At 42.1% G+C, this 24,558-nt stretch overlaps 1 protein-coding gene across 8 annotated transcripts; it reads left to right on the top strand.

Annotated features, from left to right (window-relative positions):
* The first annotated feature begins 1,505 nt into the window (after nt 1–1,505).
* LOC139632795 (G patch domain-containing protein 2-like) lies at nt 1,506–23,942 on the top strand. 8 transcript variants are annotated; one of them, XR_011693621.1, is made up of 12 exons: nt 1,516–1,594; nt 1,834–1,905; nt 2,788–3,453; nt 8,561–8,622; nt 9,325–9,483; nt 9,807–9,886; nt 9,993–10,057; nt 10,178–10,217; nt 10,332–10,423; nt 14,773–14,858; nt 16,804–19,885; nt 20,331–20,464. XR_011693621.1 is itself a non-coding variant. In XM_071498000.1 (11 exons), exons 3-11 carry the CDS (start codon nt 2,792–2,794, stop codon nt 20,483–20,485), a joined length of 1,401 nt encoding a protein of 466 aa, XP_071354101.1. In that variant the 5' UTR covers nt 1,516–1,594; nt 1,834–1,905; nt 2,788–2,791; the 3' UTR covers nt 20,486–23,942. The 8 variants fall into 8 exon arrangements, 4 of the variants coding, with proteins under 4 accessions (XP_071354103.1, XP_071354100.1, XP_071354101.1 ...); XR_011693620.1 differs by having other exon boundaries at nt 14,746–14,858; XR_011693622.1 differs by lacking the exon at nt 16,804–19,885 and adding an exon at nt 11,058–11,150 and having other exon boundaries at nt 20,331–20,363.
* Nucleotides 23,943–24,558: the final 616 nt, after the last annotated feature.

Genomic DNA, 24,558 nt, shown 5'->3' with positions numbered 1-24,558 from the left:
CTAGACTGAAGCACAATGTGCTGCACAAAGTGTCAACTACACGGAAGTTGCAACCACAAAACTATGTGGATAGTGCAAAGGTAAAACATTAGACATAAATAAACACAAATTAAAAAACACGTGATATGTGGGAAGAAAATATTTTAGAAAATAAAGTAAACCAACCAAAAATCAATTAGACATGTAAATTAAAGCCATTAAAAAGTAGGAGTGAAATAAGGTTAAATAAAGTAATAATTAGACCAATACAATAATGAGACACATAAGTACCAAGGGTAATTAAGACCAGCAAAAAAGAATATTTTTCGTCAATACAGTAGTGTTGGAGCTCCTGTAATATGATTACGAAGCATGTTCCAGTGGTTTGGAGCATAAAAGCTACAGGCGGTTTCACCAGTTTTCGTTGAGACCCAGGGAAGAACCAGACGGCCTGTTCAGTTGACCTGAGGGGACTAACTGGTTCATAGCTCACAAGCAACTCAGAAAGATATTGAGGTGCCAGACCATGTATGGCTTTAAAAACAAGCATTAAAATCACAAAATTAGTTCTAAAATTAGCTGGAAACCAGTGTAATATCTTCAGCACAGGTCAAATTTCCTTTTTTTAGTTAAAACTCTGACAGCTGCATTCTGCTATAGCTACAGACCATCAGGATGCTTTGGGGATAATGTGAGCAGGAAAAGTGTAAACAGTCTAAACAAAAACTGAACATTTAGATTTGACAAAATTAGGAGATAGTTAGTAAATAGTATTTATTTTGTAGTTATTGTGATTTATTACATTAGATGCTACAAATGTTCATATAACTGTCCAACCTACATGTAAGGTATTGTTACAATAATAATACATTTTATACTATAGAAATAGGCACATTTGGGGGATTTTGGTAACATAGGGGAAGGTCATTCTACGTGTATGCATGTTTTGACCCCGTGAGGTTCCAGATCTTGACTCATGTCTTCAGTATTTCTAAAATCCTTGCTGTGGCCCTGACAAAACACTGTACATACCACACATAATAGAAAATTGATGCAAGATGCATTCTTGTTCCTTTGTGCCTACATTACCCACAATGCAACCCAACCTCTGGCAGTTCACTTAGGTGCCATCACTTGAGAAAATGTATCAGATGCACAAATGGCTTTAAACAGCTGTTTTCTCATAGGCAGAGGTTCTCCTCAAGAACTGTTACCAGACTGTGTAAAATCAGTACAATTCACCTTTAAAATCAGACCAAACCACAGAGTTAGATATTTTTCCTAACAGCCCAATCATAGCAAATAAAACAATATCATCACGATAATTCTGTTGGGCATCATGAGCTCACACAGGAACATTACAGGAAATCTCACCACCCGCGTATCAGCTTCAAGTGAATGTAATGGTGATCGATGATTAGTGGTGAAGCTGACTGTTTAATCTGCAGCAGGTCAGGCTGAGTTTGGGTCCTTATCTGCCTGAACAGTGTGGTGCTGTGGAGGCTGTTTTCGCCAGAGAGTCACAGCGAGGCGGAGTCACCTGGCTGGAGAGCAGGGCGGAAGTGCGTCTGGCGTCCCAGCTGTGCTGAAAACAAAACAAGACAAGCTGCGACTGGTGAGTGCAGAAAACAGAGTGGATTATTGCCTCTTATTGTGTCACATTGTGATGGCTGCAGTGTGTAGCGTGTGTATGACACAGTGTTGAACGCTGTTGAACGGTGTGTGCCGCCGATAGTTAACACTGGAGAGCTGTGTTGCTGTCCTTGTGCTGATCTCACATGTGAGTTGTTATGTAACACACAGTCTGCACTGAGCCCGCACACCGATCGGCCTGCCTCTGCTGTTGTTGTACAGATTCCCAGTTGCTTTCTTAGCTACTGATGAAGATGCAGTGAGTGTTTTGTAGCTAGTGCAAAGGCTCAAACGGTACATTTTACACCTGTAAACACACACTTCACTTCACATTTGATGCTGCTCCTTAAAGGATAAATCAGCTTGGTAATATTTTATTACTCAAAAGAAATGGCTCGTGTAGATTGTATTTTGGCTTTTCCTCTTTCATTTAGAGGACTGACTAAATCTAACTAACTCTGCAGGATAATGATACAGGAAATCTGCCTTTAATACATCAACAACAGATCTCCATAAAGAGGCTCTTGCTAGATGGACCATTTTACATTTGATCATCATACAATTCTACTGTACAGGGCGAAGTCCATTGTACAAGAGGCAGAGACCTTCACAAACACAATACAAGCTAGCTGGGCATGCTTCAAGTGATGAATATGGCAGCTTCTTATATCGCTGTTACCAGGCCACTAGCTATAACCTAGTTATAACCCCTGTAGCATACTAGCTATTACAGTTTTCTACAGGGAAGTTATAGTGTCAGGCTCTTACTGTTACTGTTCAACAAACCAAAAAAACGAAATTTGATCAATCATGGCAGAGTACAATATCCTGCCTAATATTGATAAAATGCAATTTTATATAATGATATTAATATATATTAGTACACAGTACATTTAATCATATATGTAGGTAAAATAACCACATGGGAATATCACCATATGGCTAATCCAGGGAATGAACAGCCTGAAAGTTCAAGTTGATTCATCTCAGTGCCAAAAATCCTGCAAATCTATTATTTCCACAAGGCAGTTATGATTTGCTACATTGTTTGGTGTCAAGCAGATCAGAGGACTCATCTACCCTGCTTATACATTTTGCAGTTTATTTTGATGCACCATAGTGTTAACTCCTTGTCACCACACCACTAAAGTTTCCTCTGATGTGTCTCATGTTCAGCACCATGATGGATGAGCTGGTGCAGGACCTGGTGTCTGCACTGGAGCAGACCTCGGAGCAGAGTAAGCTGGGGGAGCTGTGGGAGGAAATGGTCTTGAGTCCCCTGCAGCAGCGCCGGCAGATCCGCCGCCGCAGAGTGCGCAGGCGCTACCGCGAGTCCCCTCTCTATCTGACGGAGCACCGACGTTGCTGGATTGAGGCCTCAGAGTCCAGCTTGGATGAGGCTAAACAATACAGGGAGAACTCTTCCTCGACCATCACTGCTTCTGTGGCCAACTGCAGTGACTCTGATGACTTGACTTCAACCAACCAGTGGCACTCCGTCATGAGAGGCCCGGCCAGGACGAGGCAGCCCTCCTGGCCTGAGTCTGACTCCTTCAGTGAGAATAATCCAGGACGGCCGCTCAGGAGGCGAAGGAAGGTCAAACGTATGACCTCAGGTGTTACAGTCAGGCTAAAGCAGAAGTTAAATGTTTCTGGTGTGGATGGGAGACGGAGGTACAGGCCGTCTAGGATGCAGCAGCTGTCAGGATCGAAGAAGAGGTCAGGTGGTTGGATGGGAGCAGAAAGACAGAGCGAAGGAGCCAGGCTGATGGGAAAGGAACGCTGGAAGAGGAAGATGGCCAAGGAACACAGAGATGGTGCAGATGAAAACATGTCTGAGGGGTAATGTTCGATCCAAGGAGGGATATTTACAATTTTTTCCTCGTTTTGTCTTTCCATTAGAGTTAAACCTAACCCTTTAATTCATTACAACGATGTTAAACAGCTAAGCCCCCATCTGGCATCCATTTAGGTGTGTAGAGAGAACTTTGAGGTCCATTATTTGTGAAAAATCAGCATTTCCAGCTTTCAGAACCTTTCATTTAATTCACAGTTTTGCAACAAGCCAAATGTTAACCCTGTCATTGTTTAAAGAGTCAAGATTAAAACCATACCGAAAAAAGGAGCACAAAACTCTAAAAGCCCCTTTTACCCTTTAAATGGAAAGTTACTAAGGCAGTTAAACCCATAACATAAAAGTCATGGGCATAACTACTATCAGACAGAAGCAATTAAAGAAGGCGACATTTAAGATGATCTATACTGCCTGTCTTCATCGAGCCAGTTGTCAATATTCAGCATGTCCTCAACTAAACCAAAAAAATGTATCACAATCATGCCACTCCACTTTAAAGTATTGAGTTGACATTAAAAATGAATGATAGAGTCTCTTCATTCTCATCTCCTGTAGCTGAAATGATCACCAGGGAGGGATCTTTGATAGTTATGCCTCCGGGCATCTGCCAACTCATTATTTCCTTTCGAGAAATATTGTCACAAATAAATAAGTGACTTGGTGTGGTATTGATTTGTTTTGAAATGAATTCCTGTCTTGGGCTGGGTAATTAAAGCTGTGCCTGTCCCAGTGTCCCAGAGTGCACCGTCTTGTGTGCATTTTATTTAGAAAATCTAAATGTGGCTGTAACTGGCAGCAGAGAGGACGTTATATTATTACAGCGAGGTGAATATTACAGTATAGTGTGGCGAACAAGAATAAATTGAGACAGAAGAATTGTTCTTGCAATGAGCTACTGTCACCTTAGTGCCCTCGATCATTTGCTCACTACCTCCTCTGTAATAGCCACTCAGTAGTTTACTTGGTAGTGAGCAGTAAACACAGATTTCAGATGCTTATGAAACCTCCTCATAACTGACGATTCACAATGTATTTAACCAGATAAAACTTAAGAACATTAAAATGCACCTTAGTGCTTTATTGATGATAATACGGCGATATTATATGTTCTTTCGTCTAACGAGTCTAACCTTTAGTTTTGATACTTAAAGCACATTTTTCTGCAAACACCTTTAAGCTAATTTATAAATGCAGGGCTTCTAATGTAGTATTTTTATTGTAATGATACTTTCACTAAACTGTTTATTTATATATAGATCAGTTGCACAGTATCATACTGCAGTTTTTTTTTTTAAGCTTTGGCGTTCCTGTTCCTGAAGTCCTGTAATGCTCCTGCACAATGTACTTCCTTGGTGATCTCATTATCTGTTGACCATATAGAATATATGATAAGAAGACATTTCAGGTAACCAGTAATGGGACAGACAGAAGGCTTTACATCTTCTGGTTTCATTTGTGCTGACCTCCCTAGCCCCTAAACGGTACTTGTTTTCTTACTTTATGGAAAAATCAATAGCCGTTCTGACAGAAAATGGCTCCGGAGAAGAAATAAATGGGAACACCATGGCACGCTGTCAATCATTTCTCACTTACACAACGCCAACGCTCTTGATTGCTGCTCAGTAGACTGCCACATAGTACTGAGGGCTCAACAATCTAATGGTTAAGCCCTGGTGGAGGCAAAGGATATGGACAAATGGCAGCAGTGATGAGGGACTGACAGTGGTACAACAGCAATATTTATACTCAGAGAGTGTACGCTCCATTTGATGTCAGACACAGATGCCATTGTTGAAATGTCTTTTGAAGCACTCTGATTTCTTTGGTCTCCATTCATTCCATTAACCTTTTTTGTATGGAGTGTCTGGTCGTGCCTCTCCTCAAGGTCACTCCCCTTATGTGCATACTGAGCAGAGCTTTGCCTTCAGCCACCCAAGTGCAAGGGGAGCAGATGTTGGCAGCTCCAGTTGGGCTCCACATCCTTGATTAGACCTGGCCCAGCCTGCTGGCAGTGAGGCCACCTGGCACCCAGGCTGGCCCAGCAAGCAGGCCTCACCTGTGGGTAGGCGCTGTCCCGGGCTCAGCCTCCGTCTCCAGCTGTGTGCAGCTACTGGTGATGTTGACTTCAACCCTTCCACCAGGAAAAACAAAGCCACTGTGTGTGCCTTTCTCGCACACTTAGCTTAATCATGCTGTAATTTATATTTTGAAAACTCTATGAGGAGTTTTTGGGGAAGCAGTACAGCATTTGCTGAAGTTAATTTTCATAAATCTCTGAGACTAATCCAATTACTGCAGCTCAGGGAGGGTGGGATAACCTTATAATCAGACACCCATGGAAGAGAGCATGGATTTGGGTTGGGGCGGCTTGTTTGAAGAGCCCACAGATCCATTGTTATCAGCGCTTTGCCCCCCTTCGTCTCTGCCTCTTCTTTATTCCTCTGCAGAATGAGCCCAGGCTCAATAAATGGCGGCTAGCCTGTAATCTCTGTGCAAACTGGTCTGCCTCTCCCAGGAGCTGAGGATTATATCCTAATGATTAGTGCTCATCTGGATACTGTGTTTTGCTTCACCTCTTTGGCTTGTATAGAGACAATAGGGTCATGCAGGGAGTTAAGTTCAGCCCTAAAACACTGGAATGCAGTTTTTGTGTTTGCCCTTGCTTTTGTTTCACCATGGACGTGTGGCATCTCATTAAGACTTTAATGTTTTTATGGCGCCTAATCCACAATAGAACATCTTACTTTTTGACTGGGGAGGTGCTGTTTTGTGCTTGCTACATTTGGTGAGCTCTCATCTTTTGACTTGTGTCTATGTGAGACAAAGACCAAGTTTACCTAAAGAGTTTTCCTGACAAAGGTCACTGCTGAAGAAAGAAGAGGTGTTTTTTTTTTTTGGTCCCAAGAAAAATGGGGGTCTCAATTATTCATTATCTTCAATTAGGCAGTACTTAATGGAAAGAGTCTCATATTGGCCCTGTGCTGCTCCAAGCGACATCACATTACACCTTTAATACAGATAAATACTTAATGGGTGTCTCTAATTAATTGTTTATACCTGTGATTCTTTTTCAAACTTTGCATAGTCTCTCCAATAAGAAGAAAACACATTTTTCTACTTGGAAAATAGCAGAAGATACCATGCTGCTAGTAGTTAATCATCACTGGTTCCTGAATTCAAGGAAACATGGTTAAATTAAGCATAAAAGCAAAAAGATAGTTATTGCTTATTGTAGAGCTTTAGCTGTGTCCACTGCTGATGTTGGAGTGTTGTGTGCTCCAGATGCCAGCTGATGTGTCCAGAGGTGGAGTACAGCTGAGGAGAGGCCCGGGGAATCAGTCTGGAGAGAGGGCTGAGGGGGTGGGACGGGGGTGGTGGGACAGTCTAGGATTTCTCGGCTAGGCCAGACATCTTCCTGATTCCCCGGAGAGGCCTGCTCCCTCTCACATCTGCTTCTCGTGGATGTGAGGGGAGATGATGCAGGACCATCTGGCCAGGAAGGCGTACAGCCTGGGCGGACGTTTTTCTGATCCTGTCGTCACTGGCAGGCCTGTGCAATATGGCAAAGCATCATATCAGCGCATATCTGACCCTCCAGCTTTCTCCTATAAGCAAGGTCAGTGATGATAGACAGGAGGCAAAACGCAAAGGCAGTTAAAAGCATTAAGCTCCCCCTCCTTCATAAAGTAGTTTGAATAGCAGTTAGCTGTATTTAAAGGGTAGGGGTAGTCTTATTGTATAACTTCTTGTATATTGTAAGACCAAAACCAGTAATGTGTTAATAGATCTCTCAATATTTTATGACTTCTGTAAGTGGAGCTGGAATCAGACGCAAACCTAGTTGTTCCTACACAGGACAAAATAGCTCACAAATATATAAATATATAAAAACTGCAGTTGAACATTTTCTGGCTAAGACTGGCACATTTACAGAAATGTTGTAAAAAATTTGCATTTTCCTTACATGAAGAAAATGAAATGAAATATAGTTGCTCCGTAATTTCACAAAACAGCTGGGCACTGTAGTTGTTAGCAAACATAGACCCAACAGGGAAAAATTGTGCTTTCGTTGGGGACTATTTTCACTTGTGGATTAATACACATTAGTGTTGCAATACAACATATGTGGACTTATATTATACTTGCCATGGATGTGAGTTGTCCCTTAAACTAACTGGCATTTAGAAAAATGCTTCAGGAAATAGAAAAAATATTTATTACCAAATAAATACATATATTTGTTACCTTTCTTTAAAGTAAGCAGTGACAGCAGTGTGACAACTTAGTTAACTTTAAGAAAGAACAAATCCTTTTTGGAGCTCTTGTCTCTCTAACGTCATCACTTCCACACACACACCCCCCCCCCATGACCTTGGAGTGTCTGGAGGTCCCAGTCCAAGGTGGCTGAGGTGTGAGAAAGGCAGAGGAACCCAGGGTGGTCTGGGTGAGCGGAAGGGGCACAGAGGGTATGGAGGCGAGTGTAACTGGGGTTGCCTGGGGGTGTGAAGAGGAGCGGGGATGGAGCAGGCTAGGCAATAAGAAGTGGCAGCCCACACAGCAGATGTTGGCCAGTTGTTGTGTGGAAGGCACGTCTGTGGGTTACTCTGTGTGTGGGGCGCACCCAGAAGGAGGGGCGGGCAGGGGAATGTGTTTCGCTCTTCTGTCATCCTCCACAACGCAGGCCAGATTAGATTGGAGCTGACAGCGGAGGATATTCAATTAGATTGTGCATGTCACTCAGTGGCTTCGATCAGAGTCTCTCCTCATGCCTTTGTGTTTGCTATCGTAACAAGGGAAAACACAGCGCGCTGTCTTTTTGTGTCATTTCCATTTATGTCGACCTCTACCTCCGGACTTCTTCATTATTTTCATTACTGAATGCTACATGTTAAATATTGACATTCAGGGGCATGTAAATTTTTGATTTACATTGTTCACTTTTCAGATGCTATAACATGGCCTGACCCAAAGAACCCATCAGGCTTCAGATGACAAATCAAAACAGAGTTCTCCATTCTCAGATGTCATTGATATTAAAGAATAGGTCAGCTGCAGTCATTCACATGTGATGTTTTTTTTCTTTTTTCTGTGCAGGGAAACCAGCAGTACATGCAGCAGTGACCCTGGTCTTTTCACCAATGATGAAGGAAGACAAGGTATTAAAAAACAAATACTTTTAACATACAGTGCAGCAACCTCAGCAACTTATTGTACCTAAAACTAGCAAGTAAACAGCTGATTGTATTTTGAGTATGCTGAGCTCACAGACAAAGCTTTCTTCAGCTTGTAAAGAAAGATGAGGAGTTGCCAGATTTGGACAATACCCTCCTCAACTCTCAGGGAATGCTGGGGCTTTGGAGGGAGGTTTCGATACAATGGGCTGGTTGCTGGGCACCCAGGCGACTCTAATAAGACGTTGTCATGTCGTGTTAATGAGCGCTGAAGCCTTTGCTAATCTCATTAGCCATGGCGGGGCCAGGCGGCCTCTGATTTAACAGTTGTCACTACACCTTGACTGTGAGAGGCATGGTGCCTGCGTGCGCTTTGCTGACTGACAGGTCTGAGAAGAGCTGGCTGTCCTCAAACACTGCTGTGGTGTTTCGCAGTGGTGGTGCTTTTGACTTCAGCGTTTTATCCAAAGCTGCAATGGTACCACTAAGGTAAATTGGCATGAGTGCGGTGGCACTGCAGACTTAAGTGGAGTTTAGAGTGGGTTGGGTATAGTACTACAGCACAATTTTATATTTGGAAATTCTGATATTGGAAATTTTAGAAAAGTATGTTGGATAAAAATATGATAGAAACATGCAGCGGTGATGTGCTAGCCCATGCAATATCTTCCCTGTCCCTGTGTGTAGGCGACGACGAGCAGAGTGACTGGTTCTTCGAAGGGGACTGTGGAGCTGGGACAGGCGTGGCCAGCTTGTTGCCCAACTGGGACTCAGACAACCAGCTTTCCCTTGAGGATAACCGCCCATCGGCCACCTTTCTGCAGCCTGCACGGCCCTCTCAGAGAAGTAATGGAGGATCATTTTGTTTTTTAGATACAAATTCCACTCCACTTGAAGAAACTGCTTGTCCTTGTTCACTGTGTTGGCTTCCAGTATGCTGAAGATTTGTTTGCTTGTTTATAAACCATTCAAATATACTCTATATTAGATATTTCTTAAAGGCTTACGAGCCACCCTGAGCTGGTCAGGTGAAATGACACTGGTCTTGTCACTGTCTCCTCAGTGTGTTTGTTAAATCACATTTGGTTTTCTCATGCGCCTCGAAGTATATACAGTAAATGAAGTTTGACTTGCCTTGTCCATTTTCCTGATCTTTTTAACTGTTGCAGGATATCATTCACGTCTCAAACATCTGCCTGGCTCTGCAGCCTGCTGCATCAGGAAGGATAGGAGGAGGATTCCCAGCAAGGTTAATGCAAACTTGCATCTGTCACATCAGTAGACCTGCAGCTTTTGAAAATGTTTTTTTTTTAATGTTTGTTTCTTACTGTGTGTGTTTGATTTGTGTTGAACAGGGCAACAGCATGCCTGTGTTTGTAGAGAGACTGAGACATTTTTCCCAAGATCCTTACCAGAGAGAGTAAGATATATTGTTCCAAACTCTTAAAACAACATTATAAAGAGCTCTTCTGGTATTAGGTCCATCTGTTTCCATCATCTTTTTGTGTCCAATAATTATACTGTGAACATTTCCTTTTAGCTTTTGGCTGCCTTCTGTTGGAAAACGAGACCGAAGCCAGGTATGTCACAATACAGGTTTTTTCCAAGCCTTATTATCTTTTTGAGCCCAGTTTGTTCAGAGTCTAATGGTAAAATTTCAAAATCTAAATGTTATTGATACTTTCAATTTCCAGTTGAACCCATTGTATCCATTACCCGTGTGTCCTATTGACATGATGTCAGAGAGCTCCCGACTCAGATCTTCCTCCTCAATCTGCAGAAACAGGTAGTTGATGCCATGTTAAATAAAGCAGCCTCTCAAGGGCCTATTGGAGACACCAGTCTTTTCAATCAAAGCTCAATATATTGATAGACAAGTCTGTGGCCAAGTCACTTAAATGAATCAGTTGCAGAGCATAGGTCACTGTTAACAAAGGTAATCTTTGTTAAAATAATGCCTCAGAGACTGTGTGTGGGCAGATACATTCAGTGGGTTGTAGGTGATGGCTCCAAATCTTCTTCTTCCCCTTTTAAAAATAGATCGTCCTGTATTGGAGGGGAACACACACCTAAATGTGTGTTTGAGTGACTTTACAGGAGCTAATAGTTAGCTCTGTTGTGTAAGCTGTGTAAGCTGTTTTAAAGCTAAAATGTCTAATGTCTAAAATACACTAGAGAAAGATTCAATCTTTACTTTATGTTCTTTGCTGTAGTGAATCACACACACATGCACACATTATTGTCATCTCAACCCATCTTTTTGACATTAGTTTTACTTCCTTTCTTTTTGGTCTACAACAGTAACCACATGTTGTATGTGTAAAAACAATGATAATAATAATTGCAGAATCAACATTATTTTCCACCATATATATACATATCTCATTAAATCCCATTGAAATAATGTATTTCTGTTTCAGACTTCTGAAGCATGTCATCACTGCAGAGGCCAGGGGTCTCCAGGACGCCAGTGTTAGTATTACTGGCAATCCTGTCCCCAAGTCTTAGCTGAGGTGACAACAGCCTGCTACAGTTGACTTCAAGTCAGTAGTTTTCAAGGTCACTGTTCCCAAATAGAGAAAAGCTATGTGTTGACATAGTCGTAATGCAGTTTCAAATCCCCATATTTCTGGAACTGCACAAAAACATAAAAAACATTTTTTTAAAAAAGAAAAAAAAAGGTTTATCCAAAAGATGTTTGTGAAAGCGTCACATTGCTCCCAGTCATCCCCGGAACTGTTGGATCTGCATGGGGGACGATTGAGGAGCCGAGCAGCACCCTTGGCCTCGAGACTGTGGGACTCCACGTTGTATTGTTTCCACTCTGCCTATTTATGGTGCATTCTTAATTTTGTTTCACGCACACACACACACACACACACTTTTTCCTCCCTCTCTCTTGGGTTATTTCACAGAGCGCTCCGGCACTCCTTGATGAGGGGCAAAAACACGACTGCTATGAAAAGCCCCCGACTTCTTAGGGCTTTCTTTTCTAAACTGGCCCTTTCTTCTCCACCTGAAAGGTTCCTTCAGATTCCAGTTTGAGGCATTGTGAATACTAATTTCTCTCTATTAAAAAGCCCTCATATCCCTGCCATGCTCTCATTTGAATGGCGGACTCAGGGGAGACCTCTTAATTCCTTTATAGTGGGATTCAAGACCCTTCACTTCAAAAAGTATAAATCATACTCCCAAATGAATGAGGGAGAGAGGGGGGATTGACGAGAGGGGCTTCTGATGTGTCCCGTTGGACGGCACGAGCTGAATCTATCTCCCAAAGCTGCTCAAATCCACTCTCCAGTGAGATGTCTGCTCTGTCCTCACGACCCAGCTCCACACACGGCACCCATTTACTTCCTTTAACTTCCTCCAAAACACACTTGCATTAAAAACACCAGGCAGTTAGAAGTTTTATTTTGCATGACAATGAGAAATGCTATAGTTGCTCCTGCCTGCTCTTAACAAACTCTTTAATGTCCACTCTTGATTTCGCTTCACTACATTTTCATTTCTTTTGAACATCTCACCCGCGTGATCGATTTTCTAGCGGCGAGCTCCCATACATCTGACTTTTCTTTGTTTCCAAACACCCTTGAGAGAAAAGTGTTTTCTCTGTGGGCAGAGTGTAAACATTCATCTTGTACTGCGGCCAGTTAGAAATGATACTGTATTAATAAAAGCTGTCATCTCCTGTTTGGCACGGGCTGATGACGACAATCAGAGATCTGATGTTAAGCGATAAAGGCTGTATGAGGTTGCATGCTGCTTATCCTGGTGTCGGCGCGTGAATAGGCGCGATGCTTTGTGGGATTTGGGCGTAATGCTCGGGGACGGTGGCCACGTTAAAATGCATAACTGCCTCCCACCTGAGCCAGGCAGCGGCAGCTTTTATCTATCGACTTATTTATTTCTAAATGACACTTGTGCTGTGAGATAAATCATAGTCTTACGCCACTCCCTTCCCAGTTTTCATTTTAATTGTGAGATCTCAGTGTCAGCAGTTAGTATATTGGTGTGAGTGGCCTATTGATTATTGATTTGGAGCTATTGATTATGTTCCCTGGAGACCCTAATCCTTTCTGATTCATTTGAATACCTCTATTAATCTTGAGATCCTGCTCACACCTGAAGCACCATGTACCCTAATGAAAATAGATGGCCATTTTGTAACTGTGACTCCTCACTCCTCTTTTGATTTATTATTTTTAATTGATATATTTGCTTTTGGATGTGGGCGCCAGAATTACAATTGACCCTGTGTCAGTGCTGTTTTACTTTGTACCCTAAGGGACGGCGCTGCATTTAAAAGTGTCTCATATGACCTGAAAAATCTATCTTGGAGACTTTTTCCTCAGTGTCCTTGTGTCTTTGATAGAATTTAGGTGTTGTTACCCATCTTCACTACATATTACTTGTTTTTTCATTGCTCATTGCCTCTAAGTCAATCTTTTTTTTCTCGTCACAGTCTCTGTATATTTAGGGACAAAACAACAGGCCAACATCTGTCAAGTTGTTAAAACTGATGAAGTAACAGATGTTAAATAATAAAAACAGTGCTGTGCTTTTTTTTTTTTACCACTTCTGTCAGTTTTACACGGAGCCATGTAACATGCTTATAAAAAGCCTTTGGGTTCTTCTCTGAGATGAATGGTGGTGTTTTGTTTTGGTTAATGAGCCAACTGATGGTATTCTTATGTTTGATTAGCATTGTGCTGGGTGTCTCAGTGGGCTCCTGGTGGCCCCGGAGCTCTCAGCGGCAGGGGAGGGCCCTCGCCTCCCTCCAGGCTGCTGGGGTCCCGGAGTGCCTTGGCCTGGGTGTAATGAGGGAAGAGATGGAGGGATGGACCTCCACACATTAAGACCAAATGCATCAGGGTATTACTTTTAATACTGCAGGCGTGCCTCGTGAAATAATGCGACGTTTAAACGCGGATCGATTTTGGAATTAAAAAGTTAGTTTGCAAAGATTTACTGTGGGGAGTTCAATGCCTGAGCTCTTTATCAGGGGCGCAAATGGCTGGTTATGTGCTGTCCGACAGAGGTACGATTGAGGGATCGATAGGCGCGTGATTTACTAACTGGAGTACAGCTAATCAATAAGTATAAAAGTAAATGAAATATGCATTACTGGGATTTTATTAGAGAGGGGTAGCAGGGAGAGAATAACGGTCAGGCCATTTATTTTTATATCTATTGATTATACAACATAGAGACTTCGCTCAAAGTGTGCCCTGCACAGCTCTCGACACCCCATGCCTGCGCACCCGTCATGTGATTTATGGGTGCTGAGGTCATGGAACATGCTGCCTGTTAAAAGGCTGCCCCGACAGGGCCTTATTGTAGCATGTGCTGTGTTAGGGTTGTGAGCTTTATGTAGCCTGCAGTCTGAGACGAGCCGTGCTGGTTAACAAGGAGCTTTCTTCTGTATGATCCTCTGTTGTTTGGCAATCTGTCATGACTTTATTTTTTACAAGTAATGTTTATTAGCATTTTTAAACAGCATGTCATCTTGTTGTTTAAATCCTCTCTGAGATGCAGTGTAGCTGTTTATAACAAACATTGTATTCAACATTGTAACTTAGACCTTTTGGTCTGCCGTCGTGTTTTATTGTAGCTCCCTCACCCGCTACACTCTTCTCTTTCTCACTTCTTCCACACACAAACATACACACTGCACAGGATCATATCAGCTGGTCCTCCCAACCCCCCCACAACTGATGGAACGGACCTTGACCTTAACTTTACATCTCCGAAGTCAGGGCTATTAAGCTGGTGGGGGGGCTTTTCCTATTTCAGGGCTCCTGACATATGACACAGGAGGCATAGAGCAGGTGTAATTTGTTTATGTGAACTCTGCAATGACTCAGCCACATGCACCCGAGCACCTCTCCTCATTAAATATTCTCTGTGTTGAAAACATGGATTAATGAAGAAAAATTAAGACGTGGCAAAATAAGCCTCTGCATTGAGGCTAAACGTAAACTGCAGTGTTTGCAAATGTGCAGTGCTTGCATTTATTGACTTCTGTGAAATTATAAATTTTTACATGTATATTTGCGCATTGTGGGAGGGAGCTACTTCATCATATTTGTGTGTAACGTTTCCAAGGCCTGTCTGTGTTTGTCCCCCCCTCAGGCAGACTAACATCACCCCAGGACTGTCAGGCACAGGAGACCTCAGGAGGAGTAGGGAAACAGAAGCTGTGTCCGTCACAACATCAGGTAACACCCTCCACACATGCTAATGAAACCTCACGCCACACATCTCAAAGAAAAAGCTGAAGGGGTCATTCTTGAAGTGTAAAAACCACCACTCTGGTCCAGACCATATTATATATATTGTATATATTTTTGTATAGACGCTTGTGGCACCCAGACGATGAATCATAATGACTTTGATGATTCCCTGACTTTTCGTCCATTTGGTCAAATTTTCAAATTGTCCAAAATTTTGCTTCATAGTCAAAAACCTCCAAAACTTCCCCTCAGCCTCGACTGTATATAGTGTTTAGTGATATTATATTATATTATATTATATTATAAAATAAAACTATCAGTATTTAATTTTTTTAATACCAGGGTTATCATCAATAGCGGTACATCGCGACACCCTGATTGAGTCTGTTAGCATGCTCCACCTAAACACAGCCTTACAGAGCCTAGCATAGCTCGTAGTCTTTTTAATGCATTTTTATAATTCCACCAAAATGACTGAATGTAATGCCTTTTGTGAGTTAACGGCAGAGGGAAGTGTACAGTTTGTTGGTAGCTGTGTTGTGTTCGGAGCTTTCTGTTTGAAGCAGAGGAAGAAGTGTGATGTGGAGTTCACCTCGTTGGAGGTGGCATCAAGCAGTAGCCATTGTGTGTGTTTGGACCAGTGGAGCTGCCTTTTTTCATTAGACTGATGGCTTGGGGCCTTGTGTCTGTGCTGGATTGAAATCTGAATTGGTTTGTCCACCTTTTCTTCTGCGTCCCCTCTCCGTGCTTCACTCCTGCAGCTGCTGTTTGTCATTTAAATAACAAATGCTGGTGGTTCCCTGATTTAGTGAGGGGTGCAGGCCTCTGATGTATATTAATATTGCTGCACAGTGCACTGTACCAGGGTCCATCATTCATTTGGATAAAAGAGGTGGAATTTAAAAACAGCCAATGCTTTACTTGGATACAGATTGCATCCATTTATTGCACTGAGTGATGGAACGGCCGGCAGTTCTGTCCTTCACCTCCCCAGCGCTGAACCACTTCCCATAAAAGTAAAAAAGGATTCACCCCTGACCCTTAAGGACCCCTCATATTCAGCATGCGAGACAAGGGGTATTCCTCAGCTTCTCGACATTTAGCAGATCCATAGACTATTGTAAAGGAAGGAAGTTTGTTGTTTTCCACGAATGAAGGCAGTTATTAGTGTTTTCTGTGAAAAAGCAGCAAACTACAAATAAGGCAATGATAACTGTACTATTATAAATGCTGCATATTTTTATCTTTTTCAACTGCTTAGATATTTTACTGTGTGTTTTTGGGAGTAAGTGGCTAAAAGATGATCTGTTTTTTGTAGGAGCGTCTCTGATTGGCACACACACCCCACCCCCACCAGCCCTGTTCAGAGTGTTTTCCTGCTTCTTGAGTCTAGTGCCCCCTGTCCACTGTGATTTATCATGCATCCCATGTCGTCCAATGTCAGTTTCTGCAGCTGCAACTGCTCTATATAAATCTTTACTTTGGCAGCCTGCTGCACCATGTCTCTCCTCAGTAATCTCAGCACCGCCAGGAGATGCACATTCACCCTGACAAGCTTTCACACTCGCTGTGTACAAATTTTGGTTTGTTGCCATTCTGACATAAATGTGTACAGAGACAAAATCAGATTCAGTGATTTGTTGAGTGGAGTTGTTTTCTGGTAAACATCTTGTTTGCATGGAAAGATTGTTTGCTGCATTTAGTAGAGAGAACAGCGCGGCGTGCAGTGTTGCTCTTAGTGAACACGACAGCTGAGTCTTTGTTTGAGTTGGCCAGAGGAAGTGGATTGTTGTATGTGTTAGTGGTTGATTTGAAACTCTGTAATCAGGAGTGAAAATGGTCGGCGGCTCGAGGTGTCTTCCAGGGCTCCGTGGGGAATTACTGAGGCGGTACCCAGCTGTTGCTTTGTCTTTTTTCTTTACCCTTTTAGCACTTCCACAGCAGTGCTGAAGCTGGCTGTGAAAAAAAACCACAACAACTTATCAAGCCAGGTATCTGTTTGGATTAGATGACCGCTCCATTTCTCAGCCTTAAATTGGCCATTTTCTACTTTTCTCACCACCATCAATCCAGAAATCCAACTCAATCCAACAAGTCCCCACTTGAAATAGAACAAAGCATGCCAGCTCTCACTTTGATGTTATACAATATATTAATATTATTAAGGTGCTTAATCACTTAAGGTGGATTTAATTTGGCTTTGTCTATAGTTTGCACATTTTAAAGAATACCTATTTGTATTGTGGTTGATTATTGAATTATAGACAATATCACATGTTGTCCAGTGATTAAGAATGAAAATCACCACAATTTTGGGCAAATTATTTGTAAGGCAGAGATGAATCAGTAAGTGTAAAGAATTTGATGGATTTTAATACTTGGCTGGTCTCACACAGACTAATTAATTATTGCAATTTTACCTCTCCCATGCTGTCTCCGGTGATGCCCTTCATCTTTATCTCTAAAAAGGGATGATAGTAATAAACCCAAACTTGAACTTATTCAGTGTGTGTTCAGGAAGAGTTAGAGTTTGGAGTAAATAAGTGGGGTTGAATTCAGTTTGATTAACCTTGTCAGGCTGTTAGTGCGTTATATCTCTGTGTGCTGCTAAGTGCCACATGAGGGTGCCCATGTAGAGGCCAGCCCTCTGGTCAGCCTTACCGCCTCTCCTCTCCCCTCTGTCTTCATGTGTCTCCTTGCCCGAGCAAGATGGCTGCGTGACAGATCACTTGCGTCGGAGGCCCGCCGTGTTCCTGCCCGGCGGTCCGGCCCCCTCTCATTAATGCCCAGGTTGGTGCGAGGGCCGTATGGCAGCACAAGACAAATAACGCTACCACTCAGCCATCACTTCTGCTGACAGAAATGCAGCCCACCGCACTATTTCGCCCTCTCCGGCTCCACTCCGCACCCTGCTCGCGTCCTTCAAAACCCCCCCATCTCCTCCGTCTCCACCTGCACCTGCCTGCACTGCTCCACCAAACTTTCATGGCGGGTTTTTGCTGTTGCTGGAGGCTTAGAGTAACACTGAAACACACACAGGTTGATGTAGTGTAACCACAAACCGGCTGCCTTTGTAACTCACTCTAATTGTTTTCTGTTTGGTTTCTTCTTTGTGGAGACAGATTTGTTTTTAGCAGCTCAGTCTGTCAGGTGCTTCTTGACTCACTTGTGTGCAAACCCTCTCATCGGGAGGTCTGATTTGAATGTCCTGTTTTTTCAATTGTGAAAAGAGCACTCTGTGTGTGTGTGTGTGTGTGTGTGTGTGTGTGTGTGTGTGTGTGTGTGTGTGTGTGTGTGTGTGTGTGTGCATGAGAGTGAGAAGGAGAGAGAGAGAGGGAGCAGGAGAGAGAAACACAAAGGCTAATCATTAAAGAGCTATTCAGCCCTGTTCATTTAAGTGTGGGAATCAGCAGACCCATTACTGTCAATGTGTAATTAGCTGATTAATAAACAGGGGGAAGGGGAGTGCTCCAGGAAGGCCTGTAATGATTGTTTTTAGAGAGCATCACATGAGAGCTTATTAAGATGGTAAGATGGTTCCATTCAACCTCCCATTATCACCCACAACAAATGCATGTACTGTAATTCTGCCACTGACACAAAACCTTTGCATTGTAATATCTTTATTGACCTTGATGTAAAACCATGATGAGGATAGGTGAAGGTATTATGGCCTTTTAATTTATGTATTATAATCTATATTATTTTATCTTTTAGTCAAGCAGTTGATTCACATTCATCATGTTAAAATTCTCTTATACACATTAATATACAAAGATAATATAATTTGAATAAACTATGTGGGAATGCTATTGTTTAACTACAACATAATCAGTGAGGGACACTACATTTACTCATATACTTTACTTTAGTACAATTTCGACGTACTTGTATGCAGTATTTAAATTTTCTGTTACTTTAGAATTCAATTTACTTTACTACATTATTTTGACAGATATCGTTAGTAGCAACTGTTCAAATGATAATATTGTAAAACAGTGAAATGACCCTTATATAAAATCATTGTCTAAGGGAGGCACAGACAGGTAGTACTACTAACATTCTAATAATGTCATATATACTATATACTGTATCAATCACTGGGGTCATGTTACTGCAAAACAAGTACTTATACTTTGTAAATGTTAAGTACATTTGGTTGACAATACTTTTACCAATAGGATTTTGAATGCAGGGCACTTACTTGTAATGGAGTATTTTTACAGGTGTTATTGGTACTTTCACATACAGTAAATGCAAACATACATTTATAGCCATTAGTAGGAATAATGTGACTTCTTTCTGTCTTTCCTTTCATCAGTACAGCCTTCACTTATGTTGTAGGATTTAAAATATTAGTTTAGAACATACGTTTAGTTTTTAAACGTATGTTCTCTTGATCACAAAGTAAAAGTGTGTATGAACAGTTTTTCCTGGATTGTGACCTTAGGATAGAGGCACGTATGTGATTTGCCCCGTGCATGATAACTGAATGTTCCCAGCCATTTCTTTCTATCTGTCAGATATGAAAACCCCTGAATTTTGATCCAGGCCTTTGACTATGTTTAACCTGAGTGTTTGGGTTGAACCTCAGCAACGGTTAGTCATCGTTCCCTCAAGAAATATTAATCAATTATCGTGCCCGCCGGATCAGTTTGGGGAAGAAGTCATCTGGAAAGAGGCACAAGCAGATATAATGGGAATGAGCAAAAGCACATGCCAGTGAATGCTGTAATGCCTAATCCTTTGAGACAGCCCAGAGCCACAATGTCACTTCTAGTTCCCTTGTCCTCTGCTCTGGGACCGCCTTGCAAATGTCTTGTGTGACCGCCACAACTTTTTTGGGGGGGAGAGAGAGATCAGGAAAGATTTACTATCAACGTGAAGTAGGAAAAGCAGGAAAACACGTTAGGGAGCGCAATTGTTTTAGATTTCCTCTTTCTTCTGTGGAAATTGGCCCTGTTTCTCTTTCAGATATTTCCTTTCATTCATACAGACAAAAAGCTTTAAAGGTGAGTGAGATCAAGAGAAAAGAGGATCTTTGAAAAGGAGGGTAGTCAGTGAGATGTGAACGTCTGATGAATGAAGTTAAAAACATACAGCTTCTTACAGCATAACCGGAGGGGGGGGGGGGAGTTAAGCCATAGGAGCAGCACAGATTGGCCTTTTAATAACCATGTCCACAAGTCATATGGGGCCAAATTGGATTTGGCTCACTTGACCAAAACCTCATTAATATTTAACCTATTAGTAGAGGATTGCTTCAAAGTTTTATTTCAATATACCTAAAACATGGAGAAATCTGTGAATTGTGGACTAAATTTAATTTTTATTTGAGCGGCAGTCCTTTGAAATGGCAAAGAAAAATGTAATTTATGTAAGTATCTTTTACTTTGGCAGTTTTTTTTGTTGTGTTATATGTCCAGAATATGATATGTACTTTCTTTTTCTCTGCAGCTAGCAACCCATTTCATAAGGATCAGCAGAGAGAAGAGGCGCAGGGAGCCAGTAACACCTCAGCCCTGGTGGCTGTGGGGGCAGCAGGTGCAGCGGGTTCACAGTCTTTTGCGCAGTCTGAGACTTTCCTCCAGCGGGACCACGAGGACACCTGAGCACTGGACAAGCACCCAAGCTTGGGAGAACATGCCAAAAGGAAATCTGTTGTGCCTTAGAAAGGCTTCAACTCCTCTTGCTGCGCAAACTTTATGGCAAAGAAAAAAAACAAAGCACATCATTACTCCTCAAATCAGCATGTTACTGCTCCATCCAGTCTTTCCAGGTAGTATACTAAGCATGACAAATGTTAATGCAATCAAGCCTTGTTAAGCCCTCCGTCATCTCCTCAAGGAAGACGGCAGCGTCAAGAGGCTCCTCGTTTAACTCAAGACTAGGCGGCTCCTCCTGTTTCCACACACAGTCTCCAGACCACCTGCCACCATGCAATCCAACAATTATGTCCACTGTTGCAGCACAGCGTTTGTCAGCGGGAACACTGGGAGGACGGTCAGGTGAGGCTGGGTGGCTGCTGGAGGGTGGGGGCAGCATAACAATGGCTGTGCTGCAGCACATAGCCAGCTCTGAGGCAGGAGAGCATCAAAATGTTTAGCTACCACATGCTGCTACCGGGTTCAGTGAGGCGACCACCGGTAGAGAGCCACGCAAAGTACAGGCCTCCTATTAGCATGGATTTGAAAAGCTACAGTTTGTACAAAGGTGCTCATTAGCACAACACAGAGGGAGTGTAGTCGCGGTCCGTGGAGGGCTGCCTCTGTTCTCTCCAGCTTACCTTCCATATTCAAATTTCCACCCAAACGTATTTAAGTTCAAGGCCGGCTACAAAATCTGTTTGAACAGGCTGTTTTTCAGCAGCGGCGAATGCGTAGATTGGAGCTGTGCAGAGAGTGGATGAGAGCGAGCAGAGAGGGGCTGGAGAAGCTCTTGGAGACAGTAGAGGAGAGTTGTACACGGTATTTTCACCTACCCTTGGGGTATACATTTTCCTGGCTCCCTCAGCATCAGATGCATTAAAAGATCAATGGCAGCATACAGTGAGATCAAACACGACAGTTCTCGGCAAGCTGGTAAACAAGCAGTATTTTCAGAAAAACGCATTTTTATGTAGGAGTCAAATGATGTTTTCATTCTGGTTGACATGAACCATGTGGGTTAGGCTTTAAAAACATGAACAAAAACTCCCGTGTACAACCAAATCATCTCTGTTGTAGAGTCTTGATCAAGTATTTTGTCATAAAACGTTAACACGAAGAGAGACAGCAGAGTGATTTTGGTTCTGAGCAAAGGTTTTTTGTTGTTAAAAAATGAGGCGCATTTAAAACCCTCTCGATGCAAGAAGGAACGGGTATGCACTTTTCTATAATGATTACAGTATATCTTTTTAGTGAAATGAACTGCATAATCATCAGCCACATATCGCATGTCTTTTCAGACACTTTAAAGCCTTATTTAAGAGAAGAATCACATTTAGTAGAATGAGATTTGCCAATTAACGTGAGTTATACGTCTGCAATAATCCGTCTGAGAAGGCTTTATGTGATCATGTTGGCCAGGGATGACATTTATAAATGCTGTGTGTGCACACTCGTCTAAATGGATGCCTCATACAAGACATCCTGCCACAGGAATCAGTCAAAGTGTTGAGGCAGAGAGCACCCCCCCCCCCCCCCCCCCCCCCCCCCCCCACCCACCCCTCCACCCCCCGTCTCTGCTGCTGCAGCTTGACCAGGGAGTCCAGCAGCACCGTGAGCTCTTTCAACGCCGGGAATACACACCTGATTGATAGGATTAGCACAGGTTGAGGTTCCCAATTAGAAAAAAAGAGGCTTTTGATAAATACATTGATGGCTTTTTTAAGACATATGCCCCTGAACATGGTGACAAGTATTGACTGTGTAGTGTTTTAAGGAGAGCTTCTCGCCGTAGCCTTATCCGTCAGTCTGTGTTTTGGAGCCAAGGCATTGACAGGGGAGGAAGACACATCAGTTCAGATGCAGTTCCATTAGTAGGAAGAGGGAAACCCCTCACCTGCCTCTCTGGTAATTAGCAGTCACCATAATGACATCTCAGCCAGACCGTATGCCCCGAAATGAATTTCCAATGGCCAGGAAGTGGGGGAATGGCTTCCGTGCAGCCAGTCAATTGCCCTGTTACAGTTAAGGAATCCAGCAGGCCGGTGCCACTCATATTTCATCCCAGGTAAAGATTACCTGTCAGGCCCATGGGAGATGTATTGATCTGTTTTCCTTTTTCCGCCAGCAATCACCTGACAAAGGCACCTAGGAGGCAAGTGAATGAGTGATGCCTGGTGTGTCTGCTCCAGCATGGTGGCTTCTAGTGTCCACTGATGGGTGGAGAGGTGATGAGGAAGAGGAGAGATAATGCAGTCATAAACTCTGTTTGAACCTCCTCTGTATGCATGCAGGGCAGCCCCTTTGTGCCCCGGGTCACAGGTTACTGGGGAGTTTGCTTTTTTTTTGTGCCTCCTTTCTTGTCAGTGGCGTTTGTTCTTGCTATGTAGTGTGTAGTGATGACAGAAACACATGCAAAAGAGGCTCTCTAGTTCCTGCTGACAAATGCATGTTGCGAGTCACCGTAGTTCAACTCACTTTGGGTTTCAAGAGTGATCCGGTTTGATCTGGGCGATCTCTCACAATGAGAGCCAAACTTGTGCAGTGTTAGGGTTTCCTGCAGCTGTCAGCCTGGCAGTCATCAGTATATTAAACATTATCTCATGTTTTCTTGGCAGCTAAAAGTATTTATATATTTGCCTTGTTCAGTTGAATGTTAGAATTTATATTATCCACGAAGCCATGTATTTAAAGTAATTGCACTGTATAAAATGTGTAGTATTTATGTGATGCATAATTAAGGTCCAATAATTGAGGATTTAGGTCTGAAGACATTAAATTTATAAATTGATTTTCATGATAGATAGTACAGCAGATGCATCTCTCTGATTTTTATTTTTTTTTTACTATCATATTTTTTAATTTCATTTACAAGGATTTAAATATATCTCCCTGATATCAGGGCTCTTAGGCAGCTATCCACATTTGATACGTGGTACAAATAGCATCTTATCTCATATTCTGTTATCTTTATATTTAATAGCAGTGGCGGCATGCCTAATTGCTTTGCAAATGATCTAAAGAGGATTACTCCTCCCTAAGAAAGCCTGCACGGTGTCACTAGATGTTAGAGAGACATTACAATAGTAAAATTCAATCAAACCTGCAGTGCAGCATTTATGCAGTAGCTCTGTTTCTGTCATTGTCATTCAGTGTCAAAATAATTGTCAGTATGAGGTCGATGCTGTGCTTTTGAATAAACTCTGTATGAACATGATTATGGACTACTATGGATAAGAAGCTGTTTTAAGATATTGTACTTCTACTTGTGACATTTGTGTGTATATGTACCGTCTTGCCTTCATGTCGTACAATAGGTAATGTTGTATTCATTCTTCATGTCATGAGTATTAAAAGAAAAACTGCATCTGTTTGTTTAAATACTGAATTTGTGTGCAATAAATGAATTGTGGCCATCATGAAATGTGTATGTGAAGATTTGCCTTGACACATGTTATGTGGTCTGTATGCACTTCCTTATATGTATATATTCACATGTTGTATTTTTATTTCATGTTTTATTTTTTATTTGATAGTGAAACAGTACAGAGAGACAGAAGAGGGGATTGGTATTGGTATTGAACCAGGAGCATCGTGGTCACAGTAGGCTATGTGGTATGCATTTTAATTACTCAACCATTTATTTCATTCTGTTGCCCTGTCATAGATATCGGATACATTATTAATGAAACTATGGTTGATTAATCAATTACTTGATTGACAAAATTAATCAGATACACTGATATGAGCAGCTGTCAAAGTAACTTGTTATCTTTGGCACAGCTTTGCTTTGAGTTAAATGCTAACATACTCAGAATGAGAATGCTAACACGTTGATGTTTATCAGGCATAATGCTATTCATGTTTGTCATCTTAATTTAGCATGCTAACATGCTAATATTTGTTAATTATCACTAAACACAAAGTACAGCTGAGACTGATGGAAATGGACTTAGTTTTTCTAGGTATTTGCTCATAAACCAAGTAGGCCTATTATTGAATTAAAATGTTGACTTGATGATAGATGAAAAGTCCTGTGA

Source organism: Trachinotus anak, unplaced genomic scaffold (genome assembly GCF_046630095.1).
Source record: "Trachinotus anak isolate AG129_WGS33_773 ecotype Australia unplaced genomic scaffold, CSIRO_AGI_Tana_v1 ptg000015l, whole genome shotgun sequence".
Classification (NCBI taxonomy): Eukaryota; Metazoa; Chordata; class Actinopteri; order Carangiformes; family Carangidae; genus Trachinotus; species Trachinotus anak.
The sequence above is the reverse complement of the archived record's forward strand: the minus strand, read 5'-3'. Positions and strand labels throughout refer to the sequence as shown.